The 15670-nt window shown below is 46.7% G+C and overlaps 1 protein-coding gene across 2 annotated transcripts in view; it reads left to right on the forward strand.

The window, feature by feature from the left end:
• The window catches only part of ZNF346 (zinc finger protein 346), a 319091-nt gene extending 308855 nt beyond the window's left edge, over positions 1 to 10236 (forward strand). For both annotated transcript variants that reach the window (XM_069651491.1, XM_069651492.1), the window contains exon 7: positions 7717 to 10236. In XM_069651491.1, the coding sequence (XP_069507592.1) occupies positions 7717 to 7837 (121 nt within the window). In that variant the 3' untranslated portion in view covers positions 7838 to 10236. The remainder of the gene's footprint in view (positions 1 to 7716) is intronic.
• The last annotated feature ends 5434 nt before the right edge of the window (positions 10237 to 15670 follow it).

Raw genomic sequence — 15670 nt, forward strand, 5'->3', positions numbered from 1 at the left:
CTTGTAGGACTCGTCCCCTTTTTCTTTGACAAACCCTGTCATTAAAAGGCACTTTGCAGGTCTATTGCATCTTTATCCACCTGTACGCAACCCACATCCCAAGTGGGATCTTAATGTGGTCCTTACTGCTTTATGCCATAAACCCTTAGAGCCTATGGCTATGGCAGACTTGAAATTCCTTTCATGGAAAATGGCCTTTCTGATTGCAGTAACTTCGGCAACGTGTGTAAGCGAGCTTCAGGCCTTCTCGGTGGAGCATCCATTTCTCACCTTTCACAAGGATAAGGTTGTCCTCGGGACCAATCCTTCTTTCCTTCCAAAGGTGGTATCTGAGCCAGTCTATTTCCTTACCAGTCTTCTTTCCAGAACCGGCTCCAGATGCCGAGAGGGTTCTGCATAATCTGGATTTAAGGTGAGCTCTTACGTTTTATTTGGACAGAACATCTAATCTTCGGAGCTCTTCCCAACTCTTGGTGACCTTCGGAAACCCAAAAGGAAAGCCGGCCTCGAAAGCAACTATCTCCCGATTGCTTCCTGTATCTCTGGAGCTTACGCCGTTCAGGGTCTTCAGTCTCCAAAGGTAATTCATGCCCATCTTGTGCGGGGCAAGACAGCTGCCATTGCCTTCCAAAAATGTTCCCTGGGAAACCATTGCCAAAGCAGCTACATGGGCTTCCCCATCAGCTTTTGTGAAACATTACTGCTTAGATCTGAGCTCCAGGGCTGATGCTCAGTTCGGGCAAGCTGTTCTTAAAAACCCTTTCAAAAAAGGAGTTCCATCCACCCGTTATTCTCTAAGGAGTGCTTAGTGATCGCCCACAAGTATGGAGGAAAGGGGATGGGATGTAGGAGTAGAATAGTCACCGTAGTGACTACCTTACTCCTGGTCCATAGTCCCCTTTCCTCCATACGCCCGCCTGCCGTCCCCTCTAATAAGTATCCTCTATTATTGCTTAAATGGTGTCAGACCTGGCGATAGTAAAGGACTGAAGGGCGATGCGCGGGGCGGAGCTAAGGAGGGCGGGGTCATGGCCGTGTTCGGTACCCCGCGTAGAAAGGACACATTTTCAATTTGATGCTTTTTTACAAAAGTGCTCCCGTCCCACAAAGATGGAGGAAAGGGGACGATGGAGTAGGATTAAGGTAGTTACTACGGTGAGTAACTTTATTAAAATCATTATTTTTTTTATAATATATCAGTGTATAAATGTTTCTTTAGGCCATATGTATGCTACAAGTTTTGTACTTTCCTATTGCCCTCTCTCCCTCCTAGGATAAGCCCGTCTGCTTTGTTATTGCTTGCATAATTTCAGGTGGTTCAGCCCTATACTAAGTGGTGGAGTTTCTGTATTACCCAAGGTATAGTTTTATAAAGTCCTTTTGTGTGGTCTTTAGGTAAACTGCCCTAACAAACCTTGAAAATTGCTTTGTAATGATTTAGTTATACTCCTGTGTCATGTCCCCTTTCCTCCATACTTGTGGGACATTCCGTCCTTTGGGAAGGGACCGGAGCACTTTTGTCATCCTTCAGTCCTTTTCTCTGAACTGTCGGGGCTGGACGCACTAGCATTACTGGGAATTTTTTATTTTTTATTCCCTTTGTCCTTCCTGGTCTGGTTCCACGGTCATCTAGTCCTCCGTCAATGCCGGAGCATCTGGGATTTGTGTCCTGTTCTTCATGCAAACGTCGTTTTGCGAGGGCGGATCACCATTCTCTCTGCTTGCAGTGTCTAGGTGCTGAACATCGCTGGGATTCGTGCTTCTACTGCGACTCCCTCTGTCCGGGCATTCCAACGTAGTCTTCTTCGGTGGGAGGAAGTGTTTCAGCACGTTCCCCCACCCCATTTACAGCTTTTCATCGAAAAGAAGAAACGCCCAGTAAGTTCCTTACTTTTTAGGGCAGCCCGGCCAGGGGACTCCTTTCCCGGGTCATCCAGGACTGAGGGGCTATACTAGCTCTGTCACCAGGGGTTTGCCTGAGGTGCTGTTGGGGCCTAATAGATGTACTGGGATGTGCTCGAGGGTTCCCTTAGTGGACCTGTAAAAACCAGACCTAGTTCAGAGGTTCACCGATTGGGTGCTAAGGTTCAACCCAGTTCTTCCAGGTCTGTGGTTACTGGGGTTTGCCCTGAGGTCCCCGTTTCCAGAGCTTTCCACATGGATACCGGGGTACGCCCCGAGGTCTCCATTTCTGGAGCTTTCCACACCGGGTCACTGCTTGAGGCCCCTCTTGAGGGAGCGATCGGTTACAACCTGAGGTTCCTCTTCTTGAGGCTAAGGTTAGTTCTGACAGAATCGAGAGACACTCTTTGAAGGTCTTGTTGGTGAGGATAGTTCCTCAACCGTCCCACGCTCAGGGTCGTGGTGGTACTGGTTCTGTCAAGGGGGCAAAAAAGGCGGTCATGGACCACAAGCCTTCCAGTACCGGCTCTACTGAGGTTCCTCCACTGGAGGCTATTTCTGGGGCAGTGTCTAAGATGTTCAGTAAGCATCGGAGACCTGCCAGTACCGGCTCGGCCGAGGATCCTTGTGTCAAGGCTAAGGTTTTACTCAAGTCCCCTGTCTCCCCTGATGAGACAATTGCCTCATCTTCAAATGTGACGCAGTTCTCCTCAGGTGTCAACAAAATGGCCGCCCAACCTCCATGGTCCACAGCGGCCATTTTGGATACGCCTCTTACATCAACCTTCATGGCATCTGGTGCTGGGAGCATGTCTCTTGGGGTTGAGCAGCCTTTTCCACGCTATGCGGACAACATAAACCTGTTCCTCCCTTCATTTGACTGGTGTGCTCGGACACCGCTGCCACATAGTCTTGCTCCCTCCTGCTTCCGCTCCACTGATCTAAGTGGATTACGGAGGTGGGCCCTCCTGGCAACCACCCTCCTTGCGCTCATGGGGGGGGGGTATGCCCCCTGTAAGCGGCCTCTGCCCCCTGTAAGCGGCCTCTGCCCCCTGTAAGCGGCCTCTGCCCCCTGTAAGCGGCCTCTGCCCCCTGTAAGCGGCCTCTGCCTGTTCAGTGCCAAATTCTTCAGCTGAAGGTGACTTTTTTGGGCAGTTTCAGATGCTCATGCATTCTGACCCCATGAAGGCATATTTTAAACGTCTTTTCAGGGAAATGTACCCTGAACCGCCAGTCCCACCTCTTGCCCCGGCTGTTCCTGCTCAGGTCCCGGTGATGCCACTTGCTCCACTGCTTCCTAGTGGCTCCCCTCCATAGCTCCCTGCTCTGCCTCCACTGTCACCTATTGAGAAGACGCTGGCAGAGAGACACCACCGTAAAACCTGAGGCGGTATACGTGGTGGACCAGTCTTCTGCTCCCACTTTGTTGGACGAGCCTCAAGAGCAACAGGATGGCGATGAGCAGCCCCACTCTGGTTTTGGATGTGATTGTCCTCCTTGATATTCCAGGACCTGAGGCCCCCAATTACAGGGAGGGGTGCTTTCTGGAGCCTTCACCCAGTCACCTCGGGAGCGCACCGGCCTGCTCCTCCAAAAGGAAGCCTGTAAGGTCTGGGATAAACCCCATACCTGGCTACACCTCAACACGAGGATTGACGCTCTATACAAGCGTCATGCCTCTGAGGAGATGGCTTTATCGGCTTGTCCGCTCCCTTCCTCAAAAGTGGTGGCAGCACCCACCCTCCAGTCCAAACCGACCTCTGCATCTTCCACAGCAGCGGCCTAAATTCTTTCCAAAGAGGATAAGCTTTTGGATGCCTTGGGTAAGAAAGTCTGTCAATTTGGCGCTACAACTTTGCAAGCTAACACTGAGCTCATCCTGGCAGCAGCCAATCGGAGGCTGTCGAAAGAGCTGGCTGATTTCCAGGAGTCTATTCCTGCGGATAGATTAGGCGACTTTAAAGCCGGTTTGTTGGCCCAAGATCTACTGGAAGCTGCGGCACACCACATAGATACCTCTGCTCGAGGCCTTATGGTCGGGCTTGACATCTCCTGCCAGGCGTGGCTCCATGCAACAAAGTTCTCAAAGGAAGTGCAAGACAAAGTTCTAGACTTCCCTTTTGACGACAAGGAATTGTTCCAGTCTTCTTGTACTGACGAGGAACTTGCAAAGACTAAAGAGTACACAAACTGCCAAGCCTTTATAGGTCCTTGAGAAAGCTCCGGCCCCTTGTGCACAGAGATAAGGGTCCCAGACTCGGTCCTTCTCTGGATTCAGGGGGTTTCAGGATCGCTGTGCGCGCCGTACTGAAGCTCCGGTTGGCAGGCCCAGTCGTAAGCAACAACGGCAAGGTGGTTGGTTTTTCTCACCCATCAGCCTCTTTTCCAGGGACGGGTAGTCTCCCTGCTGACAAGCCATCCAAATGATGCATCTGGTCGGTCGCACAAGACTCCAGTGGGAGGATGAATCTCGTCTGGAGGCGTGGCAGAACATCACCAAAGACCGGTGGGTTTTTGTCCATTGTTCGGGCGGGCTTTCGCTTGCCCCTCTCCCTATCTCCTCCCCTCCACCCCTCCCTTCCAGCAGATCAGGTCGCCCTCTCTGAGCTGAGGTACTGAAACCTCTAGACCTCAGAGCGGTGGAGCCTGGTCCCCCTCAGGGGCAACGGGAGGCTTTTACTCCAGTCTGTTCCAAGTGCCCTAACCCAACCAGGCTGGCCTGCGCAGTATCTTCCATCTTTCCCAGTTCAACCTTTCTCTTCCCCAAGAGAAATTCCAGATCGCCTCGCCAGATAGTCCTCCCTTTGGAAGGGCGACTGGCTCAGTGTAGTGGACCTTCAGGGCGCATACATGCACATCCTGTTATGGAGGCTGCATCGTAAATATCTGCGGTTCTCCTTGAGATGGGTACATTTTAGTTCTGTGTGCTCCTTTTTGGTCTCAGCTCGACAAAACTGGATTTTCTTCCGAGGTTCCCCGTTTGGGGCTTAAGTTGAACCCAGTATTTCTGTGCCTCTGGATACCAGGGGTCGCCCTGAGGCTTCCCCATCTGGAGCTAACTGTACCGAGTCTTGGCATGAGGCTCCTCTCAAGGTGGCTATATGAACCGGGCTTAAACCTGAGGGTTCCCCTTCTTGGGGATAAATCGGACACCAACAGAATTGAGGGTCCCTCATCAAGGATCTTGGCTGTAAGGTATATCCCTCAGCCTTCACACGCACACGGCCGTGGTGATACGAGTTCTGTTGAGGGGGGCAAAAGAAAGCAGTCACACACCACAGGCCTTCCAGTACCGGCTCGGCCGAGGATCCTTGTTTCAAGGCTAAGCTGGCATGAAGGGTCCCTGGCTCACCTGAGGAGACTATTGCTTCACTTGATCCGGTGACGCAGTTCACACCCAGGTGTTAACAAAATGGCGGCCTAGCCTCCCCGCACCACGGTGGCCATTTTGAATACCTCCCTTACACCAACAGTGTAGTTTGTGTTCGCACGGACAATTCAATGGCAATGTTTTACATCAACAAGCAGGGCGGCACCAATTCTCCCCTCGTTGTGGATGTTGCCATACAAATTTGGGACTGGGCCACCCAGCACAATGTTTGGCTCCAGGCTGTTAACATCCCGGGTCACATCAATGTGGCCACAGATTCACTCAGTCGGCATCAGTTACGAGTGGGAGATGAAGAGCAATGTCCTCTCCAACATTCTCCATCTTGGACACTCCAGAAGTGGATCTCTTTGCAACGTCTTCAAACAAGAAGCTGCCTCTTTATGCATCCACGGACGGGCTGGAATTGTCTTCCCTGGGGGATGCCCTCGAGATCTTCTGGGACAACATGAAAGCTTATGCTTTTCCTTCATTGCCTCTCATCCATCGTTCACTCCAAGCACAGGAGCACATCGAAATGCGCTCTCCTGTTCAAGGCTCCTTGGTGGCCAGCCAGATTCAAGGTTTTCGGAACTACAGCATCTGTCTGTAAACCCCCCTTGCCCCCCCCATCAGATTGCTGCAGATTCCCGACCTGCGTCACCAGATGTGGCACCCCTCCCCACAATCATCTAGCTTGGTGGCCTGGTGTTCACACAGTTCGATCTGTCCATGGACAATGTGCGCATTATCGTGCGGTCAGGAAGCCTTCTACGAGGGATCAGTACAGGAGCAAATGGCTCCGGTTTTGTCATTGGTGTCTAGCTAAACAGCTTGATCCCAAGCAAGCTTTGGTCGGCACTGTTCTATTTTTTTTTTTGTCTCATCTGGCTCTTTCTGGCATCCATTTCCTGTTATGCAGAACTTACTTATCCGCTATTGTGGCGAACTGTCCACAGGCAGCTGTTCCTTTTCATTGACTAATTGTCATCAAAAGGCATTTTGCGGGTCTGTACATCTCTTCCCACCGGGTCGTTATGCCATAAGCCATTTGAACCCAGGGCCACTATCTAGAACACCTTTCTTGTAAGGTTGCCTTCTGATCGCAATAACATTGGTGAGGAGAGTAGATGAGCTCTTGAGTTCTTTCTCTGGAACATCCGTTCTTCACTTTCCACAGGGATATGGTTGTGCTCTGCTCTCATCCTTCCTTCCTGCCTAAGGTGGTTGCCGATTTTCATTTGTACCAATCTGGCCCCTTACTTGTCTTTCCTAACATGGCATCTGATGCCGAGAGAGAGTTTTACACAACTAGGAAGTCAGGCGAACCCTGGAGTTTTACCTTGATAGGACGAGTAAACTCAGAAGCTCCTCGTACCCTTTTCTCGCATTCGGAGACCTGAAGGGGAAACTAGCTTCCAAAGCAACTATTCCCTGCTGGATTGCCTCATATTTTTCAGAAGCCTAAAGCATTCGAGGCCTTCATCCAGCGAAGAGCATCCATGCACATCTAGTTTATGGCAAAGCGACTGCTGTTAACTTCCCAAAGTATGTCCCTTGGGAGTCCATTGCCAAGTGGCTTTGTGGGTCTCCCCATCGGCTTTACCTGAGATCCAGGGCTGATGCCCAATTTGGCCAGGCTGTTCTTAAAAAAAATATTCCTGTAAAGGAATTTTTCCATCCACCCATACTACCTATGGTGTGTGCTTGGGGAAACTCCTCCAAGTATGGAGGAAAGGGGACGTAGGAGTATAACAAAGTTACTCACCGTAGTGACTATCTTTCTCCTAGTCCATAGTCCCCTTTCCTCCATACGCCTGCTCGCAGTCCCCTCTAATAAGTATCCTCTATTATTGCTTAAATGGTCTTAGACCTGGCGATAGAAAAGGACTGAGGGGTGATGCGTGGGGCGGAGCACAGGAGGACCGGGTTACGGCCACATGCTGTACCCCCTGTAAAAATAAAAGGACAAAAATAACATTTTTGATGCTGTTTGACAAGTGGTGTGGGACATTCCATCCTTTGGCACGGGACCAGAAGTATGGAGGAAAGGGGACTATGGACTAGGAGTAAGTTGGTCACTACAGTGAGTAACTTTGTTATACTCCTACGTCCCTTTCCCTTTCCTCCATACTTGTGGAGGAGATTCACTACAAATTAAATCTTGGCTCACTCTAGACCTACTTCACTTCTTTTAAAAGGTGTTGTAGTTTATATCATTGCTATAGTTAAATAGTGTTGTGTAAATTGAGCTTTAACTTGTAGTGGGGTGAAGTAGGTTTAATGAATGTTCATTTATCTGGACTTGCTACTGCCATGTTGCTCATAGCGGGGCAGTGGAGAACTTAAATGGTTCTGATGTGTAGGTTTGCCGTTTGTAGAAACGTTTATGGTTATTATGTTAATAAATATAGCCGTAAAGAATTGACTCCTATGTCTTTCCACAGCGTAAGGGCATCAGAGTATGACAATCAAAGGCCGCCACCACCACCCCGGTTTTCGCAGAGTTTTGAATTGGAGAAGCTCCGTGAGAATGCTGCCTACCGTTTCTACAGCAACAACTTCTAGACAAAGTCCCGCAAAGCAGTCCAAGGCCCAGCTGTCATTTGCCAGTGCACAGTGGATGTTTCCATGAAGTGAAGAACTGCTCCCTCTTACCTTACCTGCCCACTTGGTCTGGTTATAATGCACACATGAGGGAGGGGGCAATGGTAGATCTCCTGTAGACCTGGCTCACCTCTGGTTTCCAATAGTGCTGGACTGTCCTAATTTCAATAATACGCCTCACCACGTGCTTACCCTGCCTTTTCTGTTGCTCTTTTCTTATGTTTAAGTATACTTAGAAGCTCATGTGGGTCTATCTAATAAAGGGTATCTTGTCACTAGACCAAGCTGAAAATCCTGCTCACTCCGAGATGCCAACATAACATGGACTACCCTTCAGACTGCTCCTTGTCTGATTCATTGGGCTGCCAAGGCTTTATGGAATGGGGCAAAGGGTGAACTGGAACAAAAGTGAGATTGCACCTGATATTGATCTACACAATTCATTTAAATGTTGGTTCATCTGATTGCTTTCTGTTTCTAATGGTCTTCAGTCTTTGAATGGGGACACTTACGATTATGGCTGACTGCTCTGAAGCTTGGATTCAATAGTCCTGAATTTTGGTCATATGCCAAGCAATGTTTGTAGATGTTAAAAGGCTGCCCATGGTTAACACTGTTGCCTGGAAAAGGTAAAAACTGACTTGGGCTATGCGTTTGCTTTTTAACACGTCCAAGGAGGCATTTCATAGCAGAAGCTTTTGTTTCATGTAGTTGGTCTCCTCTGAACATCAGAGGGTCGGAGAGCCAGACTGGCTGCAGCAAAAATATGTTTCTCTAGTTTGGCATTCGTGCTTTAGGGAGCATCTGCATTTTTTCATTACTGCAGGCTGCACTATATAATGCTGATGAGGCATGTGCTAAGTTTTCCACAGGTTAGACTAGGGTTCAGGGCTAGCCCCATGCACTATCCCAGCAAATCATAACCTCCCAAATGTTTGCATAATTCTCATGAGCATATGCTTTCGAAGCAGTGAGTAGCGTCCATATGATGCCATTGCTGTAGTTTTTTTTGTGGACTGGGTGGGGCCGTAATCTGACATTGGTTTCTTAAAGGGATAAAGTCAATCGGACTCATCACTGACCAGTGACCTGCAGAGGATGGCCAGGTTGGTTGGGAGCCTAGGCAACACGTGCTCCTGTGTGAATTTCTATCAGCTGTCTTGTTTGCCTGAGGTTTTGAAGCCAATGATCCTTTGTTGAACCAATCTTGTGGATAAACTGCGGACTTCATTGCACTTTCCGATCCTGATTGGTCGAGACTTTGGCATTACCAATGGCTACCACATTGAAATGAGTTGGAAGGAAGCTGGATGCTAAATCTTTAGTTTTGTATGTTTTTTAATGTGTTCTTGGTTTTTCAATCGTTTCGGACCTCTGTTTCCATTCCAGCGTCACATCTAATACTGACTGGGCTGTGCGTGTTTGGTAAAGGTTTGTTTGGTGGGTTTGGGAGACGAGGGTGGGGGTTGGTGGAGAGTTTGCTCCTGTTGCGTGATTGTTCCCACACTATCTTTGGCTCATTGTTCTGTATTTTGCAGTTTTTCTCTCTGAAGTGATTGGCCTCAAAGAAAGTGTTTGGCTGCTTACTTTGGGTTATTGAATTTTAATTGTTTAATCTTAATTGTTTATCTTAATTTTGGCAACAATTGTTTTATGTTAGATGCTTAATTGTCCTTGTTTATGGCAGGCACGGAAATGTACTTCCTGCCCTCTTTTCTTTTTTGTATGAATTTTTGGTGGCAGGGGATTCAGAATCCTTTGTATGTTTATTTAAATTGTGGCTTATTCCAACAAATGGGCAGGCAACTTAACCCTTGCTCTGTGTTTATTCGTTTTTTTAGGCATTTCATGGATGGATTTAATGCCCCATGCAGTATCATTAATGGGTACATGGGGGAGGAGCGGTGCAGCAACTATCACTTGAATGCATCTTTGATGTGTAATTGGTTTTCCACCACTCAGTAGAGGGCAATTTGAGATTTGGCAGTCTTCCCGATTTGCTTTGGCAATCCTTTTATTTTTGTTTTGCTTCCAGTGTCTTTCTGTGAGGTCTGTACATGAGCTCAGAGCCTTAAACACAACCCCGGGATTGTAAAACCATTGCTCTTCTGCTGGAAATGAGAATGTTGTTTCTGTTGGAGTTGTGTCGAAGTTGGTGACCTGTCCTGCTGTGCGCTTTAACCTTTTCTCACCCGAGGTTTCTTCTGCTTTTGAACTCTGGACCGTTACTTTGTGCTCCTGCTCTGTGATGCTATGTACTTTACCATGTTTTGCTCACTTGGTAAGTTTGCCTTGTTTTAGAAAATAAATGAGCATTTTGTTTTTGTAAAAAAACAAATAAAAATAAAAACGTTGTCTTATTTTTTTTGCGTGGACTGCTGAGCCTCCAGTAAATGCATGTATATATCGGGTAGGGAAGATATACTTGGATCTCTGGGAGGCAATCACAGTGGGCATTGCAACACTCTACAACTGGTTGCAATAGGTAGCCCCCGTGATAACTTTAGGTGACGTTCTGATGGCTAGGAAATGCTAGGCTGAAGACACATGCAGGTTCGTGAAGCTTTGATGTTGGACGCCCAAAGAAACCTGCAGAACCTTCGGTTTAGTGCACACAAATACAGTTCCTCAACATTGGTATTTTGCATAGATTTATCAGTTGAAAAGTTGAAACTCAAGGTCATTGTACCATTGCAGAGCTCTTAAGCTGTAAATATTAAAGTAGCGTATTTCATCGTTGGGCCTTCATAAGTAGTCTTAAGCATTGAAAATGTATGCCTCTTAGTGGTAGCCCGAAACACCAGCAGTAGAAGTTTCTAGCTTAAGGAATTTTGTTTGTTTTCACCAATGAATACGCCCAACATACTTTTGCTTTTAAACGGTTTCTTAGATTCTAGCAGCAGTAGAACTTGAGAAATGAGGAAATGCACAAAACACCAATGTGTCAAATATAATGGATTGCTGGAAACTCCCAGAAGACACTCATGCCGGTTTATTTTTTGTTATCCCATGGTTTGAGGATCTTGAAGCATTTACATTTGCTATTCAGTAGAATGTTTCCCTAAATGTAAATCATTTGTTTGATCTTGTGACCTTAGGAGCTTGGATGTGTGAACAGTTTTACATTGTTGCTTAATGGTACTTACCCTGTCCCCAGCTCCTTACATGCAAGTCAAATAAATTAATATAAACAATTGTACATCTATGTACTCTGGCATGAATTCTGTCACAGAAGATCCTGTAGTTTATTTGGTATTACATTATTTAAAACCAGAATAAATAACCTAATTTCACTTAACTATCATTGAAAGCACTGTGACCCAAGCCTGAACCCTGCATACCAGAGGTTACCTGGTGTAGCACGCACAAACATGGGAGCGTGCTGCTGCGAATAGCAGTGCAGAGGTTAGGCTCCCCAGAAACCTTCATATTCCTATCTGAAATTGAGGGCCTGGGACCACACAAAAAAGTAGTTGTTGTGGAAGTGAAATTGCCAATGGTGGGACAGGACTAAAGGCCAATGCTGCTAGGCTACTTATTGTGCCGGAATACCATGGACCGGTAGGAGTAGGGCTAAATGGCCCTACAGATATGGGGGGGGGGGGTGGTGCATCAGCCACTTTAACTCCCTAAAAATAGGCAAATGCTCCCCAAAATAAAAATGAGTAGTACAAATACTCCCAACAAAAAAATAAGACGTGTAGGACCTTGTGCCCCTGCTTTCACCCACACCGCTCCATGGATATGTTTGGACCAGTTGTGCACGTAGTACGACAGGAAGAAACTATTATGGCATAATGGTAAGAAGTTAACGGGTATCTTTTAATGTGTAGGAATAACTAGATGTGCAAAGGCATTCTTATATAAACATTTGTTTTCTAGTTAATGCATTTTTACTTGCTTATAAAATACTCCCATTGGGAATTGGACTTACATTTTTACTCTTCGAAAAATTATTCGAATGGATTGTGTCCTTCCATGTATTCCTCTTTGATATTCGATATCCAGCTTCAGCTGATTTATTTTTTATATGGTGGTCTTTCACCTGGTAATAGTGAAACCTCCCATGTAAAGATCCTACAATGAATCTTCGGTTTTGCATCTTCCCTGGACTTTGACTTTAGTCTTTGCTCTGCTTTTCCAGTTGCAAGATCCCTCTTTGCTGACCTGTCCCATCTGGGAAAGACCTGCTCTTCATTCACCCCACCCTCACTGCAGTTTGTGTCCATGCTGTTTGGGTGATTTATTTGACTGGATCCCTTCAAAGGGTTTGTCTTACCTGGGAGATTTGTTTTGTTCTCTGGGGTACAGGTTCTTCTGTTTAAGGCTTAGTACATTGGAAGATGACATCTCATGGTGCTGATGTTGGAGATTTTCTCTGCAATCTCCAATTTGGCGTGATTGGGAGTAGTTTTGGGAGATGAGCTGAACTGCTCAAGCCCTTTTGGGGGTACCTCAGCCGCCTCAGGGGCTTTTTTTAAATTTATTTTTTTTAGGCTCCTCGGCCTTGTGGGGCCACACTTGCAGACCTTCAACTTGCCTCCATTAAGTTACACTGGGGCAAAGATTAGTATTGGGTTACTGTTTAACATTGGTTTTGATAAACCAGGACCCGTGAACCTCCCTAAAAGTCCAGTAGTACTTTGCAGCCTATTGGATCATCATATGACTGTTCACATCTGTTGCTAACATTCTGAAAAGTTGCTCTTACTTGCCTTTTAACATTTTATAGTTGTTACTTTGTACATCGTTTATATGAAGAATATATTTTTACAGATGTCTGGACATGACCTTGTTTTTGTCAAAAGGGTTTACTATATCTTCTAAACACTGCCACATTTTTAGAGTTGCCTTTTCTGCTCTGCTACAATAGCTCTTAGAGAGTCAAAATGACTTTAAGGAAACACCCTGTAAACAAAGATAGGTTGCTATAGTTCGGCCTTGGAAATAAGGCCTAAGAAAAATCTAAAAGAAAATCCCTTATTAGTGGAACGTACACTCAGTAGATCTGGTACTGTATCTCCAGGGCAGTCACTAGCCCCCTGGCTGCTTTACAAATTACCAGTTGGGCGCTATATTCTTTTGGAAAAAAGCAGCTGGCTCTTATACCCCTGTGACTGGAGCAAATAAGCGGTGAGTGCTGTATCCCGTAGGCAACCTTTAGAGAAGATGGAGACTAGTATCCAACCATGAGAGAAAAGACCATGCACTTTATTTGACCCACCCTGACAGTGTTAACTGTGAGTTTATTTTGTGAATTATCTAAGCTATGTTAAACAAACCCCACTCCTTATAGGAGTTTATCCTAACCACTATTTAGGAAGTAATGGCTTTAAACCCTCATTTTCTGTTTCTCATGCTTTCAGCCCCCCAGGTAAGGTAAGTTATTTTCCTAGTCCTCTCCACAGCCTGAATTTCCCTTCTTTTCTTCTTGGTCAACTGTCGTTTGACAAATGCGCCTGCTGCATTGGGAAAGTCTAACAATATGCTGATGCTTTTTGTATGGGTTGTCCTCCACAAACAAGGCAAGCAGCCACACTGTTAAGGTTTGCCTTTTTCATATGATGTCAAATGGGAGAATCAAATGCGGTTAGGGCATTACATTTGTGTCAGAGCTGTGGTAATCCTTTAGACGTTGCAAGACTCTGGCGTATTCAACTATGGAGCAAACATCCCTCACAAAGCTCTAAAGGTATAAGGCGGCTTCCCTTGGCTCCCTCTACAACTCAGCTGGTTTGCCTCTGTGCACTGTTGCAGATGTGGAGAGCACTCTCAATGTCTGCTTATGCCATAGAGGCCCTCCCCGCCTCATCAGAAATGTTTGCTGTTGTGTGACTCTTCTAAAGCATCTTTCCTTTGTGCTCTTGCAGTCAAGCGCCATACCTTAATTATTCGTCTGGAGGACTGTTGGGAAGGTTTACCTTGAAGCCCTGTGGTCAGGGTTTTTAGGTTGTTCTTCCCGACAGTGAGGTCGTTAACAAGCACAGTACACATTTCATGAACACTAGAATGAGAATGCCCACACACATTTTTTATAAAAATATAATTGTCCCACTTCTAGATCTAGCAATGCAGGAGTATTTGGGTGATTCAGGGTAACTAGGCTTCTGAGAAGGAGCTATGATCCAATTGTCCCCAACAGATCAAAGGAATGTATTGCTGCTGTGGGTTCCTTCTGGTCATTCCGGAGAGGCAGACCTTCAAAGTCTGATTATTTAGTAAAGCATCAAACAAAGCTGATGCAGAGCTTTATCTGCATTCCTGGAAGGACTAATGCCCCAGGAAGGACCAGAGTTCCAGCAGTAGACCAGGTGATGGGATTGATAAGTCTGCTTTTTATATCCTTCGGGAGGCAGTGAGTGAACATGGCATCCGAGCACCCACCAAGAATTGCTCAAAATGAACATCCAGACAGCACCTCTAAACCCACCATGTCTAGAAGTCTTACATGAAGGATGAGAATCCACATTAAACTACACGGGCATCTCCCTCACTTGGGCACCATTTCCTTGTGGCAAAGCTGCGGGGCACCCGACCTCTGTGACTGTAACTGGCACAAAGCAAGTGTTGGATGCTATGACTACTACCCTCATTCCCGGGATACAGGTATCCAGTGGCCAGATGGCCACCTCCTTGCATGCCAAAATATGGCGCGGAGTTGGCTGCAGTCTATAGCAGCTATGGCACTGGCCTTAAAAAGGACACAAGAAGATGGACGCCAGCTGGGCAGTCAGCGCACACAGAGTGAGGACAGTGGGCTGGAACACAGAAGCCCACTAAAATCCCCCTCACCTGTAAGAAAAGCGCCACTTCTCTCCTCTGCTAAGAGTGACAAGACTGAAAACCATGATGGAGTTAAGCAAGCTCTGACTTTGCCGGACCCAGCACAACAAGGAACGCCCCCAGACACTAACAAGCTAGCAACACTTAACAAAAACTCTGCCTGCTTGACTACCTCCGCACAACCACCTGCAAAACCCCCAAAAATTAACTATTTTACCAGTCGACTGAGGTGATTTTGGTGTTGCAACGTTTTGTTTGGTTTGGTCTGGGTGCGGGAGGGCGAGGGGGCTGATGTGGAGTGTCCGGCAGACCTGGGCTTGGTGAGCGGATTACTGGGAGAATGTTCGACTCTGTCCCCAGTCCAGTCTTGTACCTCCTCCACAAACGCTGAGGAGTCAGGTGAGACGGCGTTCGGCCACGAGAGGGAAGGGAACAATCCTAATCCCTTGCTGAGCGAGAACACACTGGAGCAAGTTATCCCCGGCCCAAACGCAGAATTACATGAGACACCGGAGAGGGGTCACGAAGCAAATAGGCAAACACACGCTCTGAGTCTGCAGGCGGACCTAAAGGATGGAAACCATTATGGGGCGTTGCAGTAAAACGCAAAAGAAATAACATTAACTGTTCCGATGCATGTGATTGAAACCAGCCAGTCCTCCTCCACCATAAAAATACAAGTTCACACAAACTTGACCAGAGAGAATCTGCAAAGTCCTGAACCTGTGGAGCTTAACTCTGAACTACCATTTGATGGAAAAATAAGTGACAGACAGGCATCAAGGTCAAATTTCAGTCTAAATATGGAGGAATTAAATGACACCATGGAAGACTCCTCTAACCCAATGAATTCTACAGATGTAGAAAACAAACTGGAAAAGAGGTGACAAATACAAAGTGCGCAAAAATATGCACAGCAAACAAAAGAAACCATGCAACATCAACAATAAAATATTGAAAACTCAAATGGAAAGCAAAACCACCTCAGTGTCCCCCAGAAAGAAATCTTAA

Source organism: Ambystoma mexicanum, chromosome 3p (genome assembly GCF_040938575.1).
Source record: "Ambystoma mexicanum isolate Mex_15411 chromosome 3p, UKY_AmexF1_1, whole genome shotgun sequence".
In the NCBI taxonomy this organism is placed as follows: Eukaryota; Metazoa; Chordata; class Amphibia; order Caudata; family Ambystomatidae; genus Ambystoma; species Ambystoma mexicanum.